Below are 26,632 nucleotides of genomic sequence, written 5' to 3' on the forward strand. Positions count from 1 at the left end.
GAATGCAAGACCCTGTCCGTCGAGGGCCACAAAACCTTTACCGTGTGGGAGGCGGAATCGAGGTTTACGGTAATCAAGGAGTCTCCAATGATGAAATATAAAGCTGGAGAGCGCGTGACGTTGCTTACCGCGAGTTTGCAGTGGTGGGACGAGAAGGGGTAGAAGATAGTCAAGGAGAAGGATTATGCTGTTTGGAAGGATCCAGAGTAAGATCCATGACGTCCGCTTGAATTTGGAATCAAATGTTGATGCCGTCCGTATGGCGTTTTGCTTGCTTCATGAATTATGTGCTTGGGTCCGGCCACGCATTTGTTGTTCGGCCGCGGAGGTGTATCATGTAGGGTGATGATTAAGCCAAGAACCGAGGAAATGCTAAGCAGCGATTACCAAACCAAAAGTATAACGATATTTGATTGGTGAAGAGCGTCATAGACGAGATGTAAGCACTGCTTTCGAGTAATGCGAGATTAGGAAACACCAAAACTGGAGAGTTGACATGCTGGCTCTGAACGGTATAAGAAGGGGCAGCACACTACCATCAATTCATCACTCGCAGCAGGCGCATCAACAATCTCGATATCATACCTCAGAAGCTTCTGACGCAGAGATCCTCTCTTGGAATCTAAAGATGTCTCCGAGTGTTACTTTCAATACCATCCCACTTCCCAGTGGTGAGAACGTCTTCTATCGTAGCGCAGGACCCGACTCGGCGCCTACGGTTCTCCTTCTCCACGGCTTCCCCTCCTCTTCCCACCAGTATCGGAACCTGATCCCGTTGCTAGCTACCAAGTACCGGGTCATCGCGCCGGACCTGCCAGGTTTTGGCTTCACACAGCTGCCTTCCACTTACGAATATACCTTCAATAATTTAGCGATTACCATCGGGACGTTCCTTGAAACAATCCCGAATCCGCCAGCGAAGTACAGCATCTACATATTCGATTACGGCGCCCCAGTAGGGTTACGACTAGCTCTCTCGAAGCCTTCGGCAATTCAGGCCATAGTCACCCAGAATGGTAACGCATACGTCGAGGGCCTCGGTCCTGCATGGGAGCCGATCAAGAAGTACTGGGCGACAAACAGCATCGAAGACCGAGACGCACTCAGGCCCTTTTTAACCCTCGAGGGAACAAAAGGGCAGTACACAAACGGTACTCGAGATCTTACTGTCCTCGCACCAGAGTCATACTACCTGGATCAAGCGCTGCTCGATAGGCCAGGGAACAAGGAGATCCAGTTGGATTTATTCAAGGACTATGAGAACAATGTGAAGCTCTATCCAGAGTTTCAGAAGTTCTTTGGGGAGAGTCAAGTTCCGTTGCTGGCTGTTTGGGGCGAGCATGATGTGTTCTTCATACCACCGGGCGCGGAGGCGTTTAAGGGGGATCTTCCTAAGGCGGAGGTGAGGCTGCTAGATGCGGGACATTTTGCAGGAGAGACTGAGACAGAGGAGATCGGGAAGTTGATGTTTGAATTCCTAGACAATAATGGCATCTAGGAGATGACATGCCGGATCATAGTCGGAATGCTTACCCGAGCCCTAAGGCAGTAGTACAGATTCATATTAGATACACTACAGTAAATTAAAGTTGCGATAGCCTTTTACATGATGAAATTTGGCAAGAGTGATGAATTTGGATGAGAGAAGAGTGGAGAATCATTCAGCCCAGCGAACGTAGCGTGACCTCAGCACGTGACCTCGGCGAATGATCCGCTAAACGCCGACAACTTTTTTTTGCTGCGAATTTGTTCACCTCGAAAGCAGCTTTGCGCCGGAGAGCCTTAACACCCTAACTCCCAAAGCAATACCGGCCCCTTGCTTCCGTGCAATATACCGATACCAGCGACCTACCTCTCGGAACGACGAGCCAGTTAGGAACAGTTATATTCGACTTGAGCTGAATTGGAGGAGGCGGGGAGCTTGGAGAGACAAGATGGTTAAAAAGGCCATGTAAGCTAGACTTAGCAATATAATACTATTCGTATGCTGATCTCACTTCGTAGTGACTCCCGGATTCCAGCATTGATCCGCAATGGAGCTCAAGTAAGCTCAGAACCTAAGAACCTAAGAAAGCCTTTCTCTCGGTCGCTAATATACAATTCTGTAGGAGAAGAAGCGAAGCTTTTTTGTCGTCGTTGGTGACAGGCAGAAGGATGTCATCGTCAACCTATACCATATCTTGCTAAACGTGGACGTGAAGTTGAACAAGTCCGTGCTCTGGGCATACAAAAACAAACTCATAGGCTTCTCAAGGTACATCTAGTAATCTCAGTGGGGAGAACTGCGCTAATTGATATATTTCAGTCACCGGAAGAAACGAGAAAAGAAAATCAAGAACGACATCAAACGAGGAATACGCGATGTCGACACCGACGATCCCTTCGAGCTTTTCATATCGACCCAGAACATACGATATGTCTACTACAACGAGACCGAGAAGATCCTGGGAAACACATACGGCATATGCATATTGCAAGACTTCGAGGCCATAACGCCAAATCTGCTGGCGCGGACAATAGAAACTGTGGAAGGTGGTGGAATGGTGATACTGCTTCTCAAAGGCATGAACAGTTTGAAACAGCTATACACCTTGTCCATGGACATCCATTCCCGATACCGGACAGAAGCGCATAACGACGTGGTTGCTCGTTTTAATGAGCGATTCATCCTATCCTTAGGCAGCTGCGAATCATGCCTCGTAGTGGATGATGAGCTCAATGTCCTGCCCATATCAGGCGGCAAGACCGTACAACAGTTACCGCCACCGGACCCCGAAGACGAAGGAAAATCGCCGAACGCAAAGGAGCTAGAGGAGATCAAGGAAAGCCTTGTAGACTCGCCGCCAGTAGGTTCATTGATACCACTAGCGAAGACCGTCGATCAAGCAAGGGCACTTCTTACTTTCGTAGATGCGATTGCTGAAAAAACTTTACAGAGCACCGTCACATTAACTGCAGCACGTGGACGTGGTAAATCAGCGGCGTTGGGTGTTGCGATCGCAGCTGCGATTGCTCATGGGTACAGCAACATCTTCATCACATCTCCGAGCCCGGAGAATTTGAAGACCCTGTTTGAGTTCGTGTTCAAGGGCTTCGATGCGTTGAACTACCTCGACCACGTGGATTACTCTATTATCCAATCCACGAACCCGGACTTCAACAAAGCTATTGTCAGAGTCAATGTCCATCGGCAGCATCGTCAGACCATTCAGTACATTCGGCCAGAAGATGCCTATGCCCTGGGTCAAGCAGAGTTATTAGTCATTGACGAAGCTGCGGCTATTCCGCTTCCGTTGGTGAGGAAGCTCATGGGACCTTACTTAGTCTTCATGGCTTCAACTATCAATGGTTATGAAGGAACGGGTCGGTCACTGTCACTCAAGCTGATACAGCAGCTCCGAGACCAGTCAAGAGGGAAATCAAAAGCAAACGGCGACGATCAAGTAATAGACCGAAGCTCTGGCAAGGAGTCGAAAGACACATCAGAGACCTCATCCGGAGGCCGATCATTGAGAGAGATCACCCTTTCGGAGCCCATTCGATACGCTCCCGGAGACGGCGTTGAGAAATGGCTCAACAAGCTTCTATGCCTTGATGCTACATTACCAAAGTCAAGCCTCAAGACACTGGGCTGCCCCCATCCTTCACAGTGCGAACTATTCCAAATCAACCGAGATACCCTTTTTTCTTTCCATAAAGTTTCCGAAAAGTTCCTTCAGCAGATGATGGCATTATACGTTGCCAGTCACTACAAAAACTCTCCCAACGATCTCCAACTCATGTCAGACGCTCCCGCCCACCAACTGTTCGTTTTGACACCACCAGTAGATCCAAAGAGCGAGCGACTTCCGGAGCCACTTTGTGTGATTCAAGTTGCTTTGGAAGGCCAAATCAGCCGAGAAAGCGTCCTGAACAGTCTCAGCAGAGGTCAAAGAGCTGGTGGAGACTTAATCCCATGGATAGTAAGCCAGCAATTCCAAGACGAGAATTTCGCTGGTCTTTCCGGTGCCCGAGTCGTGAGGATTGCGACAAATCCTGACTACATTAGCATGGGTTACGGATCTCGAGCTCTGCAACTTCTTCTGGATTTCTACGACGGAAAGTTCGCCAGCCTTTCGGAGGTGGAGCCAACCGCTGAGCTTGAGATGCAACGTGTCACCGAAGCAGAGTTAGAAACCTCTACTCTCCTCCAAGATAACGTCAAGGTTCGAGATATCAACAAAATGCCGCCGCTGTTCTCCAGGCTTTCGGAGCGGAAAGCTCCAGGGCTCGACTACGTCGGTGTAAGCTACGGTCTCACAGCACCTCTTCACAAATTCTGGAAGCGATCGTCGTTTGTTCCGGTATACCTACGCCAAACTCCGAATGATCTTACTGGAGAGCATACCTGCGTCATGATACGAGCATTGGAAACATCGAACGAGGAAAGCTCATGGGTAGGCTCCTTTGCTCGCGACTTCCACCGAAGGTTCCTGTCGCTCCTCTCATACCAATTCCGAACCTTCCCGTCAGTTATGGCTCTTTCGATTGACGAGTCAGCGTCCGCTGGCAGTAAATTGGATATGGCATCGGCGCCACCTCCTCTAACCAAATCGGAACTTGATAAGCTCTTCTCGCCTTTCGATCTCAAGCGATTGGACAGCTATGCTAACAATATGCTGGACTATCATGTCATTCTCGACATGCTTCCGACTATTGCCACTCTCCACTTCACCGGACGCCTCAAGTCTGCAGTCAAGCTTTCTGGAGTTCAAACATCACTATTAGTTGCGATTGGTCTACAACGGAAAGGCTTTGAGGATGTGGAGAAAGAGCTAGGTCTGAACAACTCGCAACTGCTTGCCATGTTCGTCAAAGTCGTTCGAAAAGTCTCAACCCACTTCCGAAGTCTTGTCGAGGGGGCCGTTGCAGAGACTATGCCCGAGGCAATGGAGGTAGACGATGAAACCGGCGTCCATGGCGAGAACGGTTTCAAGAGCGCGGAGGTACAAAGATTCAAACCATTGGCCAAGAAGCTGGATGACGAACTTGCTGAAGGAGGCGAGGAGATTGACCAGGCTGAGAGGGAACGAGTGAGGAGTATGATTGATGCTCTCCCGTTGGATCAGTACGTCGGTTCCAGTTCACACTGACTGAGAATGAAGTAGCGCTAACATGTTTCCGACAGGTACACAATCGACAGCGAGAACGCCAATTGGGAGGACGCTGAGCGCAAGGTCCGCGCTGCGCAGGCTAAAGGCAGCAAGGAAATCACGGTCAGTATCAAAACTGGCAAGTCTTCAAAGAGGAAAGCGGGCGAGGCAGTTGAAGAAGCGTATCAGGAGGCAATGGGGGCATCCAAGGAAGGCAAGTCGAAGAAGTCCAAGGGTGATGAGAAGCCGAAGAAGTCGAAGAAGGAGGGTAAAAAGAGCCGATGAAACGAAGGTAGGGCGTTTTGAGGATGGGGGCATTCACGAGATTTTGTTTTGCATCAAAGGGCGGAGTTGGCAAATGTCTCGGTTCAAATATGACAGTAAAGCTGTTCAAAATGGAAAGCAAGTACTGGCAGTCATTGGTTCTCCTTTCTTCTACAAGCGGATGAGTTATTGTTCAGTCAGTGGAGGTATATAAAGATTCAATGCTCGTATACCGCCAATAATGTTCTTGTCCACACCATCCAATCTCAGATTCCTAGACGAAGACCTGCTTTCTACACGTCTCGTGCTGGAATCCAGAGCTATCTTCTTATAAATGCTTTCTCATTCTCGTCTCATCACCATAGAAAAACCCTCCCTCCTCGTGGGTAACATCGATACCCGTTATCAGGATCACAAGCCGGCTCTCGATGCGGTGGAAAGAGAGGGCCCGGTCCTTCATAGAACCCAAAAGAACGAAGTGGAAGGTGAAGTGAAGTCCTGCCTGAAACCCAGGACCCCTGCACTCGCCAAGGCGCTAGTGAATTTCCAACTACTTAAGCACCCTCACCCCCCGCCCCAACTTCTTTCCTTGACGAGCTCCTGCTAACTAGGTAGATCTTCGACAAGCTTTCACCCAGCGACCTTCTTTTACTGACTAGGACATTGGTTTTCTAGCCTTGTGCTGGAGACTGAAGTCTTGGTTCTTGTCTTCGAGCTCGACGAAGTACTAACTAGGCTACGCTACGCTGTTATGATGATTATCATTTCCACTGAGTGCTGATTATCAGCATTATGTGTTTTATTATTATTATTATTATTTTGCCCCTAATTTAATGCTTCGTATCATCAGGATTCTTAAAAGACGAAGACAGAGATGCTGGCAGCGCAGCACGCATCCATCTTTGCCTTCTTCACTTTGCCGAGGACCAAACACCGCAAGGTTCGATGTGTCTGATGCCCTTGAAGACCTCCCCCACTTCTGCCCGGCCACCTCCATAGTTGGCAGCCCACACAGGTTGTGAAAATGGCTGCTGGAACCCCGCAGCATAAGGGCTTTCTTGATGAATTGTTGATCTCAAGACATTGTATGCTTTCACTCAACTTTTTGCAAGACCCCGCAGACACCGGGCCCACCCACGACATATCAACATCGTCGTTGTTGTTGCCGACCCAAGGACCCTCGTTGTTACTAAAGAAAAAGAAAGTCTTCGTCGGCGGAGGGAGGGGGAGAGTTTATACCCAGCTCCGAGGCACGTGGTTCACGTGTCCACCGCTTCTCAGAGCTTTCCAGGGTCACGAAAGCGCATATCGCGCTTGCGGAGGTTGCTAGTCACGGGTCCCGGCGCCGAAAACATGTGACTAGAGATATCTTTTGGTATAAAGCAGCCCTTTGGAGCTCAAGCTTCTGGTTCTTCAGTAGAAAGGGGACCGGAGTGTTATCGAAAAACGTGTGTCATGGCTTCCAATGGCACTTGTTATGGACCATCTGGCATCATGTCTCTGTAATGGGGGGAATCCGCGCGTGGAATCGACAACCGCATGGACACTGAGCTATGGTGGTGCAAGTGGAGCTCGGCGGGCATTGGAATGCTGCTGGTTGTTAGCATAAAGTTGATCTCGTAGCGGACATTACTCTGAGAAAGCGTTGCACTGAGATGTTGTTTGCTTGCGGTACTGTAACGCTAGAAGGCCATCATCGTCTTCTAACATTAATCACTCGAATCATCGTGTGTGGTGGTTGTCCTCCCCTTCTTCCCGACGCTCGTCCCACATGGCTTGCTGAGGAGCTATGGTGATGCCTCATTCACCCGCCTCGCCCGCTGCTGAACTAGCACAACATCATGAATTGGCGGAGAGTTTTTGCTCCCGGAACATAGCATGAACGAACTTTCCAGTTTTGCACAACCACCAGAACACTACCACCCATGAATTGCTGCGATAGATTGTTTTGCTAGCCCCCTAAAACTCCCTCCTCTTTCGATGAAGAAAAACCCCTCCGCCAGTGAGTGGAAGCTTTTATACCCTCCCGCCAGCTCAGCCCACGTGCTTCACGTGTCCGCCTCCTACCCCATCATCACACCGTTACCCCGAGCCATACAGCAGCTCGCGGAGGTCCCTTACCATCACGGGGCCAGCGGCGAAGTCATGTGACTCGAGAAATCTGAGGGTATAAAACACCGTCCAGCCCCGCAAGCTTTCGTTTCTTCAGCGAGGAGGAGGTCGGGATTGGGGGGTGAACAAACTGGCGAGAGATGTTACTTCATGGCTTTGCCGTGTGGGACTTGCGGTATTAGCATCGTGCATGCCAGAGACCTATGGAGTCGGTGTGCGGCTCGTGGAGGCGCAAAAGCCGCCGTGATTCTGCATAATGGCGTTGTTGTGCTGGGTGGGTGGGGGTGCAAACTCTCCATCTTATTGCGCAATGGACTGGACGGTGGGACTCTCGCGGAATCACAGGCAGAGCTGGACGATCATGGGGGTGCGGCGGTTGGGCATCTGGAGTCGCGTCAGCAGTGTTCCGTTCTGTTGATCAGGATCTTTCGGGCAGGCTGGGGGACTGTGGGTTTCTTTAATACTGGAGTTGCGAATACTGCCTGGGGAGGGACACAGGTTGTTGTGACGTAGAGATGGTGGGCATTATCACTAGTTCCGAGGGTGACCACGCCGCGAACTCCAGAAAAGCGTATCTCGTCCGGTTCTGAACACACTTCCCAACCCTCCCGACTCCAACCATTTTCCACTTTTGGTGAAGAGTTGAGTCTTACACACCGACTGCCACATGGCACTCTATGCAAGCGCCTTTTGAACCCGCTCCGGGCAGATGTGTGCTAAAGAAGAGACGGTAATGGGAGTAGGGTGAGAGGTTTATACTGAAAGTGGTCCTCGCCAAGGCGCTAGAAGACAGAGCACGTGAATTCATGACAGACGCGCGTGTGTATAGGGAGCGAAGTTAATGAGATGAGACAGGCAGATAGAGTTTCCGATCGAGCGCGTTGATTTGACTCATTTCGTACGTATCAGACAGAGGCTCTTCACGAATTCAGGTCCCGACTGAGGAGGTGGAGAAGTCTTTGATTGAGAGTGACGGCCACACGATTATTACATTTGAATCAACGCTCAGAAAACCACCTGACCGGCATCCCAGCTGATGCATGCTCCCATGAGGATAGGAATGTTTTTTCTATACCCGTCTCTACCGTAAAACATAAATCGTAAATATCTCCTATCGGGTTTGTCGTCTCCGGCGCTCCTCTCTTATGGTGAAGGTTTCTTAGATCCTCTCCGTGTCTGCATAGGATGTATCTCGCCGACCCTATCCGTGAAAGGTGAGTAGGGCGCCGCAATGACATGGAGGGGTGCTCTCTGATCTCGAGAAGGCTCGCCCGAGCTCGGTCGCTGCCTCTGCTCTTCATGCAGCTTGTCGAGTGATTCGCCCACGATGTGGTATTTTGCCCAGTTGACTGGTGGAGTGCGGAATATATTTTGCGGGGCAGGCACTGGAGCGAATTTCGACTTCAGCTCGGGTGGCAACGTATCCGCAGAGTCCTTTCGGGTTTCATGCCGCCCGCCGGTTCCATTCGACATTCCGCCAGTGTCAGGGTCAGCGAGCGTAGGCGCCAGGATATTCGAGGCCGGGTTTGCAGACTGTAGTCGCCCGGCACGCAACTCGCGCACAAAGGCCTCGGGCTCGGCCACGGCGGCCGTCTTCAGTTTCTCGAGCGTCACGAGGTCGCGCTTGCTCTTCTCGCGCTGTAGTTGGAGCAGTGATATGGCGGACCGCATGGCAATGACATCGGGGTTCTCGCTCTCTGATATAGGCACCGGCGCGGGCTGCTTCATGAAGGTCGCGGGTTGCGGGGGGAGCACACGCTCTTCGCCATCGGCGTCTGCAGGCACAGTCGCCAGCTGGGCGAGGGTCGCAACGGGCGTGAGGGGCGAGACGGGCGGCCTCCGGGGCGAGCTCTCGCCAGAGTTGTAGTAGTCGTCGTAGCCGTCGTCGCGAGCGGGCGTCTCGTCGGGGGTGGGCGACGGAATCGTCACGGCGGGCATGGTGGAGGAGGAGTGGCGGGCCTCACAGCCAGCGGGTCACGACGCGGATGGCCAGGGCTTAGCGCAGCTCCGAGACGCCACGCGGCGAGGCTGGTGAAGACGAGGGACACGCACGATGCTGGCCGGCAGCGCGAGATGAGGTGTCCACGAGAGGGCTAGCGATGGCGTTGCGAGGTTGAGATTGGCCTCGCCTAGAGTATGCGTGCAACGTTGGGCCAGCGTGCACCTGCGGCTTCGAGAGTCACGGTGCAGCAGTGGCGTCCGGCCGGAGGACGAGAAGAGACAAGGCCCAAGGGCTAGGCAAGCAATTCGTTGCCACGCCAGACACCAAAATCTCCCGATCCCACCAAAGTCATCCACTTCAACAACGAATATCTCAACGGCAAACAAAAGGCTTGCTCTATAACTCCAGGCCAGATAGAAATTTACTCTGGGAATCTGGATCTCAGTTTTGCGAAATAGGTCTCCTCCCGCTGTCGAGCTAGTTGTCTCTGAACACAGGGTATCATTTGGCGTGGCAACGAATTGCTCGCCTAGCCCTTGGCCCACGGTCGCCTAGCGAGCTGGCTTCGTGAGGTGCTGTAGGTGCTGTAGGTGCTGTAGGTGCTGTAGGTGCTGTAGGTGCTGTGTTGCTGCGAGAGGCCTCCCCGCGCGCAGAGACAGCAATCGGCAGTGCGCAATCGTGAATCGGGCGGGAACACGCTAGGCAAACGGGCCGAGAACCTGGGAAGACGTCGCGCACGACCCGGCTGCTGTCCCACGACGACTTCCCGACCCGTGAACGTCACGTCAACTCCATCATGTGCGGCACACTTCTCCCGCTAGCAACCCGAGATTCTGCGTTCCTGGACCGTCGCCCGGCGATTTCTCGATTGGTCACGCACCATAGAAAGCTGGCTGCTTGGGCCGCTCCTATTGGACTGTCCTGATTGACCGTGGCCTCTCGCGCGGCGCAAGCCTCTCCGCCAAAGGAAAACGTCATGGCGATACGGTCCACACTCGGGGCGCCGAGAGCCACTGCAGCAGGCGTGTGGGCGACACGTTGGGCTGCCGTGCCTCTCATCCACGCTGCCCCTCATCCACGCTGCCCAGAGTTGGTCGAGGGCGGTGACCAGCGCGAGGAGCCTCACTCCCGCACATCACCGATGCTGCCAGGTAACGAACCAGCTTCTCCCGAGTCGCGGCTTCCAGGCGCGTCTCCAGCTCCACCATGCCGTGCCGCGCTGCCAGTCAGTGCCGTGTGGCTTGCTTCCCGCACAGCTGGACGTCTTCTCCACTTCCCTCTCCTGTGCAAGATCGCCGCGCCGCTATCATTTCCCAAGCCATGAAAATAATGACGGCGCGCCGCACAGGGAGCTGCATCCCTCGAAGCCGTGTCATAAAAACAGGCTAACTTGGCAAAGCGCTTGCCAGCGCTTGCCTGTGATAGCTGATGGCACAAGGGGAACCCATCAGCTTCGATTATCGACTACCGCAACCACTGTCCCAGCACCCGGTAAGCTCTGTGATCCGAGTATCTGCGGGTCCAGATCTCGCACCTTCCTTGTCACCTGTATCGATCAAAGTCGTAAGCCTCCGTTGGCAGTCCTAGCAAGGGATCTGTCGCAGCTTGTGGGCTTTTGTGCGAGGGAAACGCCTAGGTTCCCAGAGCAGATCCCGTATCAGAAGCTCTCATTCGTTCCACCAGAATGCCGGAGACCACCGTGACGGACTGCTGGTAACCTAACATGCCGTAAATGCGAGCTGCCACCTGCCAGCTACCAGGTGTGCCGTGCAGGCTTAAACTCCGCGAAGCAGCTGGCAGCAGCCCGTCCGTATTCTTGCAAGCTGCATCCTTGTTATCCCTCCCCCCGTTTTCCTTCCTCGTCCCTTTCGCGTCCGTGTTCTTCGTGTCCCAGTCGCCATCCTCCGCAGCCTCTTCCGCTGTCTCACTTTTCCTGCTTCCCACTGCCACATTTCTGACTTTGCTTTGATCCTTTTCAATGGTGTTTTGCGTGAGTTGAGATATCGGCATCTTTAGCCAAGTAAGAAATCAATGACTCTCGTCGGCGGCGCGCTAACTCACCGGCTGCTAGTCCATCTCGTCCGTTCGTTACAAGTGGTCCAACATGTCTCGAGTTGACATCAATAGTCTCGCTTCCCCGCGAATTCCAAAACTTCAAGTCAGAAATCGCACACCGTTGGACCAGGCATCAATATTGACAACCTCGAGCGGAGAGCCGAAAGAAAGCGAAGACCCCGACGCCATCACTTCAATAGTCCCACGAGACGAGAATCCTCTTCGTCACTCTACCGGGAGCTCATCTTCACGTCTAAACTTGGAACGCAAACCATCCGCAACTACGACTCTTGCTAGCAATGTCTCCAGCTCTGTATCGAAAAGCCCGAAGAAAGGAAAGAAAAAGGGCCCCTCTGTATTTGGCTTTTTGACATTGAAAGAACCCTCACAAACGGCGCTTGAGCAGTTCGCTGAGAGGACACGCCAGCAAGCCGCTGAAAAGGCTGGATCACACAATATGGGCCGCATCAGCGCCGTGGGACTACCCGGCGTGTCTACCCAAAAACTGCCACCAACGGTTCCCAAGGTCAATTCAAAATGGGATGGAATCCCAGAGTCCGTCAAGGCTAAAGAGGCGGCACAACGCAAAAGCATATCCATGTCTAAACGAGGCAGCCAAACACTAGAAGGCACATATAGCACCAGGTTCATGAACCACTCGAATGGCAGTTTCAACCCTCCCCACTCGCTCGCATCATCAGCTGGCTCTCTAAAGAACGCACAAAGGCCGCCATCCCTCACTCCGAGTGTTTCCAGTTCAGGAAGCGGACAGAGAGACCTCGTACTGCGCTATGCAAATCGACCTGTCGGTATATTTGACCCCGCAGCAGCTGGACTCAAAACTAGGGCGTCTTTGACATCGCCATCCATGTCCTCTTTGCCCGAGATTTCCTACTTCTTTCCGAGCGATGCGCATGGACCTAGTGGAGCTACTGAAGGAACTCCACCCGATAATCAACCAATGACACCCAAAGATCTGTCACTAGACACAACCTCCAAGGATTCGAAGGTCGTATCCACCAGTGTTGATGATGTTGCCTGGGTGGCGCGATCGCCGACGTTGGTTGACTTCAGTACTGACTCAAAGATTGTGGACACGCAAACCATTATGAAGAGAATATCATTGAATCAGGGCTTCCTTGCAGGAGAAGCACAAGAAGTGGTTTTACCAGACGAAGACGATGAATCAGTTCTGGGGCCGCCATCAGTGGTGGATGATACAGCCAGTGAAGTGAACGCAGAGCCGCTGCTGAACCCCGAGTCTACAACTGGAATGGAGCCCACAGCAGGATATCTGCTATTAACGAATGAACCGGCCCCAACAGGCGAACTAGAGACGGTGCTTGAAGCAATAGAGCCAGGACTAGAATTATCTAAGTTAAAGGATTCTCGATCAGAATCAAAAGATTCTCCGGTCGCAGATACACCAGCAATCCCGACAAAGAATCCAAATCGCTACTCCTCGCCCACATCGCCAGCAAGCACGCGCACCAACTTCAGCCGCCCGCTCTCTTACCAGCCACCTCTAGAAACGAAAGTCCCTTCACGGCCCTCGAGCGCTAGGACTATCCTGCCGACCTCGTCTTTGGATACACCTACTATTCTAGAAGCCACTACAACGGATGAAGCTGTTGTTAACGTCGCCCCGTCGAACCGGAACAACCACTTCCGACAGTACAGCATCGATGACACGGCATCAATAGCAGATTCCGTGGCCGCTAGCTCCATCGCGCCATCTGAGATGAGCGCGCGATGGTTTCAGTCGCCGCGCGAGCGGCTTGGGCTCGGAGGTAGAATCAAAAAGAACGACGTGCTGCCCTGGGAGATGGGGCTTGGCGAGCGGGATGCGGCGGACAGAAAGAATAGTAAGCGGAACAGGCTGAGTCTGTTTGGGAAGAGCGCAGCTTGATTGATATTCACGTGAAAGACGATGGAAATGAGCCCAGGGTTATGATTTTTCCGCAGGGCGCTTTGCAGGCGCATCAGACGTACTTCAACGAATATGCCGACGAGGTGCGGTTCCGGGGTTTTCTAGAACTGTTTTGGGATTGGATTTAATGAATCAGCTATAAATGGAAAAAGGGTAATGTTTGCTGGGTTTCTTTCTCGCCGAGACTTTTCTTGTTTCTCAGGCTTGGTGTGGTTGGATTTTTGAATACCCAGTCGCGCCAGCGGCAATACTTTTGGCCCTGGGCTTGATGAAGTAGATGCCGGACATAATATAATGTGGAATATCGCTTATACGCAATTTGATCTCTCATCAGCTGCCGACGACTATTCTACATCTTGACATTCAATCTTAGCATGAGCAGTGAGTTTAAAGAGAGCACGTGACAGTGACACTAGCTGAAGACCACAGGCTAATGGAAGGGATATCTGCCTTCATTGAAGGCTACAGTGGCGGGCTGGAGCCTGATTTATTGCTGTTGGTCGCAAGGTTGATGCATGAAGTGACGCTGTTTCATCGTCTCTGGCGTCTTCTGCCTGTTCTAGAAGTGGCCGAGCGAATCGCCGACGAGATTCACCAAACATGCCAAACACGGCCTCCATCCGAGCCGACTCTGCTTCCAACCCCCAACCTCGCCCATCCTCCTCCTTGCCTCCACTCAATCCACACTACACCATGGCCGCCGCCACTCCTGACTGCTGAGTAGACACGTGCTGCGCTTCTGCAGTCTTGTACGCGTGCGTGTAGACTCGACCTCGACACTCGCTTCCAACGACAACCACCCCCGTCTCGCCGGAATCCCGCAGCCATGTACATAACCTCCGAGCTGTTCACGACCGAACCTGCCTCTTCAAACCAGTCTTCCTCCACGGACTGGAACGCCATGTCAGACTGGCCTGAGAACTCTCTCTTCCCGGCCAGTCTGGGCAAGAGGAAGAGGAACACAGATGGGTACACGGAGAACGCATTCTCTTCGTACTCGAACCAGGCCAACGGAAGCCCCTACAATTACAACCTCGAGGCAGCGTTAAATCCACGCCAGACCCTTTTGCGAACCCGCTCGTTGCCAGTCTCGCACAACGACATCCGCATCTTTCACACGGCCCACCTGCCCCCGGGTCCTCGCTCCCTCTTCTCACACGATATGCCACTCGCCGGCAGTAGCAGCTATCAGCCGCCACGTCTAGACTTGGACGGCCCGCCAAATCCTAAACATCGCCGCAAAATCCTCCCACCGAAAGCCTCCCGTGTCGCCCCCCTCGCCACTACAACGGCCAACCCAGCAACCTCAAAACCATCTTCACACGACCTTCGTTCCTGCAAGATTTGCCACAAAGCACCAACTCGGAATCGCGATCTGGAGACCTACATATCGTGCCAGGCGTGTGGAGAACGGGCGTGCCAGATCTGCACCCGAATGTGCGAGGGCGGGTGTGCGAAGCTGGTGTGCAGCGCGTGCTGTAAGGAGGTGGGCAATGATGGCGACGCTTGGTGTGTTCGCTGCGTAGAGAAGAAGGAGGTTGGAGCTGGAGATCGGATGGTCTAAATCTTTCTACTCTCCTGGAACGGCCTGAATACCTTCGATATCGCCGACGACTTTTAGGCCGAAGAGGGCACGGACGACCGTACAACCATCGGTTTCCCAAGAGAAAGAGGCTTTTCCATACGGCTGGCCACCTGGACTTTTTTCTGTCTTATTCCGTTGGATTCAGCGATCGAGTTTTGGAGACTTGGACGTGATTTCCAGCATTGGCGTTAGCATTGTTGGGATACTAGGACTCTCACGACTTCCTTTACTTCTTTTCGATTCCATTCTCGGCATTTTATACCCCAACCGCACGTGTCAGACAGCACAGGTCTGTAGGGCTTCCAGTACATTGACGGATGCCCTGACAAAGCTTGCGGAGAGTTTCCGGTTCGACTCTCTTTAGTAAATGTCATGGGGCGGAGCGTCATATATTACCACCATTTACCCAGCAGCATAGCACAGGATAGCGTAGCCAGTCATGTATCAATGAGAACAAACAGTTGTAGCAGAGAAATAATTCAAGCACTCATGTTCTTCCACTCGCTTCGTTTTGTGATATCTGCCAACGTCGTCACTTCTCCACCTCTTCACCCTCAAAGCTTTTCTTCCCTTACCGCCAGCCTAATATACACCTCACACTTCCTATCGTCGACGCCTTCTTCACGGAGAGGGTTGGGTCGGACGTTGCCAATATTGCTTGCCTGACAGAAAAGTAAATGTGGGACATTTTACGTCGTTACTGGGCAAAAGAAATGGTACCTTTCTAGGATCTCTCACCAAGTATACTTTCAATAACAGAATCGGCCAATAGGATTACGAATGGGATTTGGTGCGACTGCGTGACCATGGCAGTACGCACGGGTGGACCTGGCTCTGGCGCAAATGGCTTGTCACTTCTTCTCGTTCCTCTGAAAGATGCTGAAGGCGTCACAATGCGGCGGTTCAAAGTAGCGGGACATGTTGCAGCGGGCACGACATTCATCGACCTTGACGAGGTCAAGGTTCCGGCGTCCAATTTGATTGGCGAAGAAATCAGGGAATGAGATATATCATGACCAATTTCGATCATGAACGGCTCTCAATATGTATTGGAGGTACAAGACAAGCAAGAGTGGCGCTAGGAGCGGCTATGGAATACGTGATGCAGAGAGAAGCATTTGGGAAGACTCTAGTTGACCAGCCGGCTGTGAGACATCGTTTGGCGATCTGTGGTGGTATGGTTGAGGCACAATGGAGCTGGATTGAGCAGATGACATACATGATGAGCAAGATGGAGAAAGTGGAGGTGAATTGTTTACTTCCCCAACGTAAAGATATCCACTGACCATTGCGATCCTTGCTGCAGGCAGATCAGGAACTTGGAGGCCTTACGGCTCTGGTGAAAGCCCAGACAGGCCACATTTTGAGTGAATGCGCGCAGTGTGCAGTATTGCTTTTTGGGGGGAAGGGCTACACAAGGACGGGGCAGGGAGAGTTAGTTGAACGTAGGTATTTTCGAATCTTCCACCTTTATCATGGATGCTTATTTTGAAAGGCCTATCGCGAGGTGCCCGGGACTCGTATCCCCGGAGGTAGTGAGGACGTGCTTTTGGATTTGTCAGTTAGACAGCTGGTAAAGAACTACAAGAATAAGATTGAAGCGCTACAGAAAGATGCAAGTCCTAGATTGTAGATATCGATGGCGCGTAGTTAAAGGAAATTGACAGGATGACTGCGTGGACGCCATAATAAATACTCTATACAGATTCCCATATATTGCTGTTTTCTCTTGTTAGATTTCTTATGTTCACTATCACAGGAGTGACCTGAAATACTCATCCCTGCTAGATCTTAGGGTAGGTAGGTAGGCTAGTTGTAGCCTCGGTAATAACTGCTACACCTCAGTCTACCTTCCGAGAAATCCAATGGTGGCTTTGTGACTTCAGCGAGATAGTTGCTCTTATAGAAGTCGCATCATTTTCTCTCTTTAGCAACAACCTCTCATTTTACAACGATGGATACTTCTATCGACCCCGCCCTCCAACAATACCTCATTGATATTGATAATTTCATAGCGAAGGAAATCACACCACTACAACAATCAAATGACAACAACCGATTTTTTGATCATCGTCGTGAGGCTGCTCGCACGAATTGGAACTCTACCCCGCACGCCGGGCTTCCAAGTGAGGACTGGGAGGATCTCTTAGCCGAGGCCCAAAGGCGTGCAGACAAAGCTGGTTTCTATCGCTTCAGCCTACCCGCCAAATACGGCGGTAAGGATAGTAGCAATCTATGGATGGCCGTGATACGTGAGCATCTAGCGGCTCGCGGATTGGGCCTATTTAACGACTTACAAAATGAGCACAGTATCGTGGGTAACTTTCCTGACCTCATTGTGCTCGACACTTTTGGAAACCAAGCACAAAAGGAAGAGTTTATATGGGGAAGATTGAATGGGACAAGGAGCACTACCTTTGGTCTTACAGAGCCTGAGCATGGGAGTGATGCAACACATATGAGTACGCGGGCCGTTACAGAGACCAGGAATGGAGTCGAAGGCTGGCGCCTTGATGGAGTGAAGGCATGGCAGACTGGCATGCATAAGGCGACGCACTGCATCATCTTTGCCAGAACAGCTGGAAAAAATGGAGATGCGAAGGGCATCACAGCGTTTATTGTACCTGCAATGGCAGATGGGGTCAAGATCGAATCGTATGAGTGGTAAGCAGCCCCTCACTCTGTCTATGTACGGCGATTTGAAAACTAATAAAGCGCCCTTAGGACTTTCAATATGCCCACCGATCATGCGACAGTCTCATTCACGAATGTCTTCATTCCCGTATCCGCTGTCTTGGGTCCCATCGGTGGAGGCCTTTCCCTCGCCCAAGCATTCGTCCACGAGAACCGGATCCGTCAAGCTGCTTCATCTCTTGGCGCAGCCGATTATTGCATTAGAGAGTCAATAAAATATGCTAGACAGCGCAAACCATTCGGCACCGATCTAGCCAAAAACCAAGGAATCCAGTTTCCCATAGTAGAACTGGCAACACAGGTGGAAATGCTCCGACTTCTAATTCGGCAGACAGCGAATAGGATGGACAAAATGAGGCGCCAGGAAATCGAGTCTGTTCTAAGTGACAAGGTCAGTATGTGCAACTATTGGGCAAACCGACTTTGTACACAGGCTGCAGACCAAGCTATGCAGGTATGCTATTCGACTCCGACCAAGTTTGGCCTTGCTCACGATTCATAGGTACATGGCGCCATTGGATATAGTCGGCACAAGCAGTTTGAACATATATATCGCCACCATAGACGATATCGGATCACAGAAGGGAGCGAGGAGATTCAGATGCGCAAAGTAGCGGCATATCTATTTGGCTATGTAGGATCACGGAAAGCAGAATTATCTGGACTCTAGAATAAAATCATTAGACTGGTAGATGGGCTTGCGAGCACTTAACTGTGAAGTTCATAATTGTGAATACTTCATACCCATGTAGTTTCTTGATTCATATCAAAAACCACCTGTTTTCGAGTTTGAATCGCAATTATACGGCTTCTAACAGGTAATTTATCACGTTTTCTGGAGCCAAGAGACGAAAATATTGAAAGAGGAGTGAACTAGAGGTATTCTCAATATGAATTTGAGAAGGAATATCTCTTTAATCCAAATGTACATTGACTATTACCACCGTTTCCACTCCGTAAAACAAATTAGCGTCAAATGGAGGTTTATGTTATGAACTGACCGTTCAACCGACATGTGATGCCTAAAGATACCTCGACTGAGGGGTTCCAAGAGGGAGACCCGTACGGTTAGGTTTTATCACAATGGGGGTTTCTACTTAACCGGCAGGTAACTACGCTTGAGGCTAACTCAAGACGTGAGGATCGCGGATATCAAAGTAGACGTTGGAAGGGTTCAAGGTGGCTTCAATAGTTCGGAGTATGTGTAAGAAATAGACTTGTATCAATCTGGGTTCGTTCAAATAGATAACATAAGGGTTGCCGTGAAGCTTAGGAATAAGCTTCGTAACTTAAGTTAAGTACGAGGGAGAGAAGCAACATAGGAAATCCTCCACTCAGGTTGAAAATTGATGTGAACTCTGCTTGTATTGTAGTGGCCGTACGGGCCGAATATATACTAATAGGAAATGGCCCACCCCCTAGGTCTTATCAGCTCAGCTGAATAGAGGCCAGCTGAAAGGAATGGACACAGCTGAGAGGACCCTGGTGTAGCTGAACAGAGGGCCTCGCCACGCTGAGTGCGTGCTAGTAGCAACCAATCAAAGACCGAGAATCAAGGAGAGAGAAAAGGGGGGGAGTGCCTGTACGTAGGTGACCGTGAACCGTATGAGTTGTTGATCCTAGGTTGTAGCTGTTACAACCCGAGTCCTCCAGATTATATATCCTTCCTTCCTTCATACAATTTGGTCCTGCTCTCGCTGCTCCCTCTGCTCCCTCGTGCCAAGCCAGAGCACTCAGAGCACACAGAGCACGCCTCACGTGATTCCCTGGTCACGTGTTTTCCCATGGAACTTCCTGCTAGGCAGATTGGTTCAGTATGCCTTATCTGCCCATCCTTGGCCTTGGTTCACCTTCTGGAGACTGTTCGTAACAGTTTAACGGGAACAGAAACCGGCCCTTAAAATTGTCCTCGGTTCGGGTAGCAAATTGAGAGTCCCCTTCTCGCTTAGCTCTTTCTGAATACCCGATTGATAGCTCTCATCCATGCTTTCAAGCTACTTCACGCCCTACCTCGGCTTAAGAACAAATCTATCAAAACTCGTTCAAATTATTTACATTCTGTAAGCCGAGAAGGCTCCAATCAGCACAGGACTTGGCGTCCAACACATCTATATATATTCCTCCTCAGCTCATACAATACAACACAATTCACAACCTCTCCATATCGTGTGCACCCATCCTGTGCCCCCACAAGCTTACACATTCTTACTTTGGCATTTCGGTCGAAGAGGTTTGCCAGTCAATTCAAAAAGGAAACAGAAGAAATTAGCCATGGCGCAAAAGGAGGACAAGGCGGATAGGACTATGTCGATACCGACCAAGGACATTCTTTCATGGACCTTCGACAATCCGCAATTTGATCAAGACAAGAAAGTGGGTAAACATATTCCAGCAAAGATGTCTTCCAAGCCAAGGCTCTCTTAGATATACATAGATGCTGTCAATCCATCACGGTCAATAACTGCGCGAGAAGCGCGCACCTTAATTCGCAAAATGGTCGCTGGTCTTCGCGCTGCGGGTTTACAAAAGGAGGACTGCGTCTACCTTCACTCATTCAATGATGTAGAACACGTCCCCGATTGATTGTAATTGCTACCAGCTAATATCGTCTTCAGATCTACTATCCCATCATCTTTCTCTCCGTTATTGCAGCTGATGAAGTATGGACTGGTACCAACCCAGGATATATCTCCTTCGAACTTGAACACCATATCAAAACCTCTCAAGCCAGCTTCATCATCTCAGAGCTAGACCTAGCGCTGTTCAATAATATTTTACGCACTGCTGAGATGTGCAACATTCCGAAGAAGAATATCTTCATTTCTGATACCAAGGACACGGAAAAGGTTCCCACCGGTTATAAGTCGTGGAAAACTTGGCTCAATCACGGCGAGCAGGACTGGGTTCAATGATTTAGGGACATGTAAGACTACGACAGCTGCGAGACTTTTCAGTTCAGGAACGACTGGATTGCCAAAAGCTGCGCTTTTGTCTCATTACAACCTGATAGCTGAGCATACTGTTGTGCATGAAGCATACCCAAAGTTATGGGAGGTGAGCCAACCCCTTGATCCATATATGTACCGAGGTTTCCCCAATGAGCGCAGGTCAAACGTTTGATCTGTGTGCCATTCTTCCGCGCAGCTTCCGTGTCTGGCGTTCACACGACTCCTTTGCGAGCTGGTCACGTAACTTATGTGATGCGGCGATTTGAACTCGAAAGCTACTTACAGAATCTCGAGAAGTGGGAAATACCCGAGATATCTCTAGTACCACCTCTCGTCACAGCAACAATTATGTCGCCGCTGAGCAAGAAATACTCGCTCAAGAAGGCCATATATGCGACATGTGGCGCCGCACCACTGGACAAAGAACCACAGCAACAGTTTCTACTCCTCATGCATCCGGATGCAAGATTTACCCAAGTGTGGGGAATGACAGAAATCACCTGTGTTGCTATGAGCTTTCCTTGGGATGAGCATGACTTTCTCGGTAGTGTAGGCAGACTTGTTCCGAACATGGAAGCAAAGTAAGCTCTACCTTCCGACTTCTTCACCTTCTCACAACTTACGACAAAGCAGGCTCATCGATCATAACGGCAAAGACATCAGCCAATATGACGTCAGAGGAGAGCTCTGCGTCCGTGTTCCACTGGTGATTGAAGGATACTTTCAAAACCCGCAGGCAAACGTCGAATCCTTCCAGAACGGCTGGTTCCACACCGGCGATATTGCGTACTGTGAAGGCGCGTCCAAAAAATGGTACATAGTAGACCGCAAGAAAGAATTGATCAAGGTTCGAGGCTTTCAAGTCGCACCATCAGAGCTCGAAGGTGTGCTGTTGAGCCATCCTCACATTGCTGATGCGGCCGTCATTGGTGTACCGGCATCAGCGAGCGAAGGCGAGTTACTTCGAGCCTACGTTGTGCGCATGCCTGGCCCTGAGGCGGACAAGCTGGATGAGAAGGATGTGAAGAATTATGGGGGAAAAAGATTGGCGAAGTATAAGAGGCTGGATGGAGGAGTGGCATTCGTTGATTCTATTCCGAGAAATGCCAGTGGGAAGATTCTGAGGAGGATTTTGAGAGAGCAGGCAAGGAAGGGAATGAGGGCGAAGATATAAAGCATTGAAGTAGTTTGTATATAGAGAATTTCTGTAAATACTCGTCACTTTGGTCTAGATTCAAGAAGTAAGATAATATAATTACTACTGGCCACGCCAAAGGGGAAATTCAGTTTGCCGAGTTCAATCACTAGAATATATTACACCTTTGTTTCGATTTAGGTTTGCTAATAATTACCAATACTCCAGCTTGTGTTCTTCCGCTGTTAACGGCTTCTTCAGGCCATATTCTCTTCACTAACTATGCTAATTGTGTCTGACTAAGCAAGCAAACAGAACAAACATGTGTCAAACCAGGACTGGATCCTCTACTCCGACACTATGAAACACTCAGGTTGAAATTGATGTGAACTCTGTTGTATTGTAGATGCCGTAAAGGCGGACTATATAGAGGAACGAGATGAACTATCCCTTAGGGCGCTCCCTTGGTCGTTCCCTTGGCGGCAAGGAAGGCGCCAAGGAAGGCGCCAAGGAAAGGCACTCCCTTTCCTTGCTGTCTTGACAGCAAGGAAGCACCACAACTCCGTAAGGAAGAGAAAGGGAGAGTAAGGGATACCTAGTGAACCGTATGAGTTGCTGATCCTAGGTTGCTGCAACCCGAGTGAAACATTCGAGTCATATTGAAACAGCCAAGATTCATATCACCTTAAGTTGTTGAAGTTTACCCACATCCTGTGTTGTGAGACCAATCTCCTTGAGGACCTCCTCTGTGTGCTCTCCAAGAAGGGGCGGTCTTTGTCGGATTTTCGCCTTGGTATCACTAAACTTGACTGGAGCTCCTGTCAAACGATTAGCCTGATCTCGTACGATATTCAAGAACCTACCTAGAAGAGAGATATTTCCAGACTTCGCAGCATTGAAAACCACTTTCTCTACCATATTCCTAGCCTCTGTTTGCGGGTGAGCAAATACCTTCTCCATGTTATTGATTGGTCCATATGGCATTCCGCTTCCCTCAAAGATCTCGATCCACTCTTGAGTTGTTTTGGCGGCAAATAACCGATTGATGATAGGCTTCAGTTCCTCACGATTCTTAACTCGATCTCCGTTGGTGGCGAATCTTGCGTCTCCCGCCAAGGATGGTTGTCCTAACCGCGTACATAAGGTAGCGAACTGTCTATCATTGGTAGCACCGATGACAAAATACGTATCCTCCGTCTTGAAGGCATCATACGGCACAACAACTGGATGAGCGGTTCCCCACCTCTCTGCTTCCTGCCCGAGATTCAACCAAGACATGGCGACATTAGTGAGCAGTGAAATCTGAGTTTCGAATAAAGAAGTGTCGACCTTCTGGCCTCTACCGGTTTGCTGACGCGAGTATAATGCTGCCACAATGGCTCCATGCATGTATAGACCCGTGCACATGTCTGTCAACCCTAACCCGGGCCGCACTGGAGGCCCGTCGCGCTCGCCGGTGATGTGCAGGAGGCCTGCCTCTGCACCTGCGATCATATCGTAGCCTGCTCGCTTTGCAAAGGGACCTGAAGGACCGTATCCTGCACTATGTTAGTATAGGGCACGGAAACCCCTTACAGAGAATAGGTCACTTTACCGGAAACACTGGCATGAATAATTGAGGGGTTCACGGTAGAAAGCGTGTCATACCCCAAGCCAAATTCTTCCATCTTTCCAGGGCGGAAGTTGTCAATGCTAATAAAACATTAAACTGTGGCAAAATATTTTCTTCTTCAAGCTCACTTACACAACATCAGATCTCTTGACCAGTTCCAACAAGATCTCCTGACCTTTTTCATGTTTAAGATTCAAGGTTAGAGACCGCTTATTCCGATTGACGGCAGCGAAATAATTCGACATAGGTCCATCCTCCTTATTCCACGCACTCTCTTCTCCGGATATCTTCCAGTGTCTCGTGTCGTCCTAGAGTCTAGTCTTAAATCTGTACAACTTCTCGAACAAATGATTGCATTAGAAGGCGAGACAAAGCAACCTACTCCCTTACTAGGATCCTCGACTTTTATAACATCGGCACCGTAATCTGCCAGTATTTGAGTGCAATAAGGGGCCTATACGTTTTCGTTATTATGCTGCTGTATTCTATTGCATCATAAGGGAGGTCTAAAACTAAATACGCACTGCTAGAACTCGAGACAAATCTAGGATTTTGACCCCTTTCAATGCCCCCTCTGAGCAGTTCGCCGCGATTTCCGATGTCGTGGAATATCTCTTAAGAGTTTGGCTTCTTGGACGCCGTAACCAATGCTGAAGAACTAAAGGCGGGACTCGACATTCGATTTTGGTTGAGAGGTACCTCAAACTGCCCTGAACAAAGTGCTCCATGGTTGTTTATCTTGGGGATTGGAATACTCTCAATACGAAAAAGAATTGAGAATTGTCTCATAATCTTTTATGTGGATGAAGCACGTACATTGACTAGTTCCCTATCAATCCCTGAATTCTAGTGCAAGGCTAACAACCTAGGCTAATGCACTAACAACCTCGGCTGAACGAACACGAAGGTGCTATGTACTTGGCTGAGTCGAGCTGTTAGGTACCTGTTGATTCAATACGCATTTTATTTCATCTCGATATGAACCATAGACCACAATTCCTCGTTTTGACCAACAGCACAGTATGATGGAAATCCACACCGTACACCGAGGCTCTGCTATCTCAATTACGAGGATCTGGAAACAGCCCATTAGACACAGATCAAAGCCATTCTTTTCAATATTCCAGACGCAAGTCCAATCCCGTTCGTGGAGCACGTCTCCTCCTTTTAAAAAACCACCCGCAGTTCGCATCCTCGAAGTCGGACCTCGAGATGGCCTCCAGAATATCAAAAAGACAGTCCCAACTGCAATCAAGGTTGAGTTGATTAAACGGTTAGCCTCAACTGGTCTCAATGCCATCGAAGCCACGTCATTTGTTTCGCCCAAATGGATTCCCCAGTTGGCAGATGGCCCAGAGGTCATGAGCCAGGTGTTGCCCTTTACCCAACAGAAAAATATCAACACGCCTGTTCTAGTACCTAATATCAAGGGTCTCGAGAGAGCTATTCAGAGTGGAGCAAAAGAGGTTACTGTTTTTGTTTCGGCGACAGAGGGGTTTAGTGTGAAAAATACGAATTGTACGATTGAGGAAGCAGTGAAAAGGGCCCGGGACGTGGCAGCGAGTGCACTGAAACATGGTATTGCAATCCGAGGGTAAGTAAAATGCACGAGCTTGGGAAATATTTGCTAAATGTGTCTTTCAGAGCCGTATCCTGCATCTTTGCTTGTCCCTATGATGGTCCAACAGCCCCAGCAAGCGTCTTAGACGTCGTGAAGAGTCTATTGGATATGGGTTGCTACGAAGTCAGTCTTGGGGATACCATCGGAGTCGGCACGCCCAAGCAAGTTCAGACACTGTTGGAGCTTCTCCTGAAGGAAATCCCAGCAAACATGCTGGCGGGTCATTTTCACGACACATACGGTCAAGCTGTTGCAAATGTGATCAAAGCATATGATATGGGGCTTCAGACTTTCGACAGTAGTGTGGCTGGTCTAGGAGGATGTCCGTATGCCAAGGGCGCGAAAGGAAATCTGGCTACGGAGGACATTGCATATACATTTGAGAAGTTAGGAGTTTCTACTGGAATCGACTTGGAGAAGCTGGTTGCGGTCGGCGAATGGATCTCCCAATATCTAGGCCAGCAAAATGGAAGTCGAGCAGGTTCAGCACTATCTGCCAAAAAAGAATCAGCAACGGTTTCTTCGGTGCAGCCATCTCAACCAAAAATTTCCAGGGAGTGGGAGAAAATCGAGGATAAGGGAGACTATTCCGTCTTTCGCGCCAGAAACGTCGTCAAAATCCGCCTGACCCGACCGCAAAATGGAAATGCTATGACTAGCGAGATGGTAAAAGGTTTAACACAAATATTTACAAACCTAGCCAGTGATCCATCTGTCTTCCACGTTGTCATCGAAACAGAAGGCAAGTTCTTCTGCACCGGCATGGACCTTACTTCTACTGCGACCACGATAACTTCAGACAACTCCGCCAAATCCAACGATTTTTCCAAACTTACCGCGCTCTTCTCCGCCATTGACATGGCCCCGCAGACAACGATCGCCAAGATTGATGGCCCATGTTTTGGCGGTGGGGTTGGACTCGCGTTTGCCTGCGATATTCGCCTGGTGTCGTCACGAGCCCGCTTTACCCTTAGTGAGATCAAGCTCGGGCTGAGCCCTGCCGTAATATCTCGATACATGATACGAGAATGGGGTATACCGTTTCTGAGAGAGGCTATGTTAACCGGCCGGGAGGTGATGCCTTCAGAATTACAGCGAATAGGCGCGGTTCATGGAATTGCCGACGGTTCAACTGCACTGGATCGATTGACGGAAGATTGCTTAGATAGGTTGATTAAGTGCGCGCCTCAATCGGCAGCAGCTTGCAAGAATTTGGTCAGAATAGGATGGACTAATCCTGGAGGTAAGTCTCAGGATGAGCTCGTTATGAAAACGTTTGATTGTATGATGGCGCCTGGCTCAGAAGGGGTGTTTGGGATTGAGGAGTTTCAGAAGAAGACGAGGGAGATTAACTGGGGTCATTTCTGGGCTGCGAAAAGGGCCATGTCATGATAGCCAATATAAGAAAGCACAAGCCCAAAAGTCTGCCAGATGCTACAGTACGTACACTTTCAAGCTTGAAATTCTGAGTATATAATACTTCCAATCGGCAAAACTCATTCGACGGCCATGCCCGGGAGCCAAAGATGCATAGCAAGCAGAATAATAGATAGAATTATTGTATGAGATCGAATTATGCATAATGCTCTTAGCCTGGGTACA

General features: G+C 50.2%; 9 protein-coding genes across 9 annotated transcripts; 8 read left to right on the forward strand and 1 right to left on the reverse strand.

Annotated features, from left to right (window-relative positions):
* Positions 1-549: 549 nt before the first annotated feature.
* Positions 550-1,605, forward strand: BDZ99DRAFT_465563 (alpha/beta-hydrolase; the record flags this gene model as incomplete). The annotated part of the gene is made up of 1 exon (XM_033720571.1): positions 550-1,605. A coding segment is annotated over exon 1 (587 nt), but the record flags the coding sequence as incomplete, so codon positions are not given.
* Positions 1,606-1,934: 329 nt separating this feature from the next.
* BDZ99DRAFT_500837 (DUF699-domain-containing protein) lies at positions 1,935-5,653 on the forward strand (the record flags this gene model as incomplete). Its single annotated transcript, XM_033723752.1, has 6 exons — positions 1,935-1,951; positions 2,005-2,044; positions 2,109-2,254; positions 2,306-2,846; positions 2,937-5,107; positions 5,168-5,653. The coding sequence occupies 6 exons, from the start codon at positions 1,935-1,937 to the stop codon at positions 5,415-5,417; spliced, it is 3,165 nt and encodes a 1,054-aa protein (XP_033573732.1). The 3' UTR covers positions 5,418-5,653.
* A 2,828-nt stretch (positions 5,654-8,481) lies between these two features.
* Positions 8,482-9,643, reverse strand: BDZ99DRAFT_465565 (uncharacterized protein). The gene has a single exon (XM_033720572.1). The coding sequence runs from the start codon at positions 9,444-9,446 to the stop codon at positions 8,652-8,654; it is 795 nt and encodes a 264-aa protein (XP_033573733.1). The 5' UTR covers positions 9,447-9,643; the 3' UTR covers positions 8,482-8,651.
* A 1,694-nt stretch (positions 9,644-11,337) lies between these two features.
* BDZ99DRAFT_500839 (uncharacterized protein) lies at positions 11,338-13,796 on the forward strand. Its single transcript, XM_033723753.1, has 2 exons — positions 11,338-11,470; positions 11,522-13,796. Exon 2 carries the CDS (start codon positions 11,555-11,557, stop codon positions 13,412-13,414), a length of 1,860 nt encoding a protein of 619 aa, XP_033573734.1. The 5' UTR covers positions 11,338-11,470; positions 11,522-11,554; the 3' UTR covers positions 13,415-13,796.
* Positions 13,797-14,082: 286 nt separating this feature from the next.
* Positions 14,083-15,496, forward strand: BDZ99DRAFT_465567 (uncharacterized protein). The gene has a single exon (XM_033720573.1). The coding sequence runs from the start codon at positions 14,262-14,264 to the stop codon at positions 14,997-14,999; it is 738 nt and encodes a 245-aa protein (XP_033573735.1). The 5' UTR covers positions 14,083-14,261; the 3' UTR covers positions 15,000-15,496.
* A 536-nt stretch (positions 15,497-16,032) lies between these two features.
* On the forward strand, positions 16,033-16,653 carry BDZ99DRAFT_489936 (acyl-CoA dehydrogenase family protein; the record flags this gene model as incomplete). The annotated part of the gene is made up of 3 exons (XM_033723021.1): positions 16,033-16,266; positions 16,327-16,458; positions 16,516-16,653. The coding sequence occupies 3 exons, from the start codon at positions 16,033-16,035 to the stop codon at positions 16,651-16,653; spliced, it is 504 nt and encodes a 167-aa protein (XP_033573736.1).
* BDZ99DRAFT_448303 (acyl-CoA dehydrogenase-like protein) lies at positions 16,514-18,643 on the forward strand. The gene is made up of 3 exons (XM_033718058.1): positions 16,514-17,684; positions 17,745-18,168; positions 18,217-18,643. Exons 1-3 carry the CDS (start codon positions 16,975-16,977, stop codon positions 18,382-18,384), a joined length of 1,302 nt encoding a protein of 433 aa, XP_033573737.1. The 5' UTR covers positions 16,514-16,974; the 3' UTR covers positions 18,385-18,643.
* A 1,342-nt stretch (positions 18,644-19,985) lies between these two features.
* On the forward strand, positions 19,986-21,898 carry BDZ99DRAFT_510461 (AMP-binding enzyme; the record flags this gene model as incomplete). Its single annotated transcript, XM_033724474.1, has 6 exons — positions 19,986-20,087; positions 20,139-20,276; positions 20,330-20,580; positions 20,612-20,768; positions 20,822-21,243; positions 21,296-21,898. The coding sequence occupies 6 exons, from the start codon at positions 19,986-19,988 to the stop codon at positions 21,834-21,836; spliced, it is 1,611 nt and encodes a 536-aa protein (XP_033573738.1). The 3' UTR covers positions 21,837-21,898.
* Positions 21,899-23,161: 1,263 nt separating this feature from the next.
* BDZ99DRAFT_510462 (hydroxymethylglutaryl-lyase) lies at positions 23,162-26,422 on the forward strand (the record flags this gene model as incomplete). The annotated part of the gene is made up of 3 exons (XM_033724475.1): positions 23,162-23,253; positions 24,563-25,003; positions 25,054-26,422. 3 exons carry the CDS (start codon positions 23,162-23,164, stop codon positions 26,420-26,422), a joined length of 1,902 nt encoding a protein of 633 aa, XP_033573739.1.
* Positions 26,423-26,632: the final 210 nt, after the last annotated feature.

This window comes from Mytilinidion resinicola, assembly GCF_010093595.1.
Source record: "Mytilinidion resinicola strain CBS 304.34 unplaced genomic scaffold BDZ99scaffold_15, whole genome shotgun sequence".
NCBI lineage: Eukaryota > Fungi > Ascomycota > Dothideomycetes > Mytilinidiales > Mytilinidiaceae > Mytilinidion > Mytilinidion resinicola.

Coding starts and splice junctions, on each gene's coding strand:
- BDZ99DRAFT_465565 (XM_033720572.1), bottom strand. CDS start 9,446: ATGCCCGCCGTGACGATTCCGTCGCCCACCCCCGACGAGACGCCCGCT.
- BDZ99DRAFT_500839 (XM_033723753.1), top strand. CDS start 11,555: ATGTCTCGAGTTGACATCAATAGTCTCGCTTCCCCGCGAATTCCAAAA.
- BDZ99DRAFT_465567 (XM_033720573.1), top strand. CDS start 14,262: ATGTACATAACCTCCGAGCTGTTCACGACCGAACCTGCCTCTTCAAAC.
- BDZ99DRAFT_448303 (XM_033718058.1), top strand. CDS start 16,975: ATGGATACTTCTATCGACCCCGCCCTCCAACAATACCTCATTGATATT. Junction 17,685..17,744: donor AAGATCGAATCGTATGAGTG/GTAAGCAGCCCC, acceptor AAGCGCCCTTAG/GACTTTCAATATGCCCACCG. Junction 18,169..18,216: donor CTGCAGACCAAGCTATGCAG/GTATGCTATTCG, acceptor CACGATTCATAG/GTACATGGCGCCATTGGATA.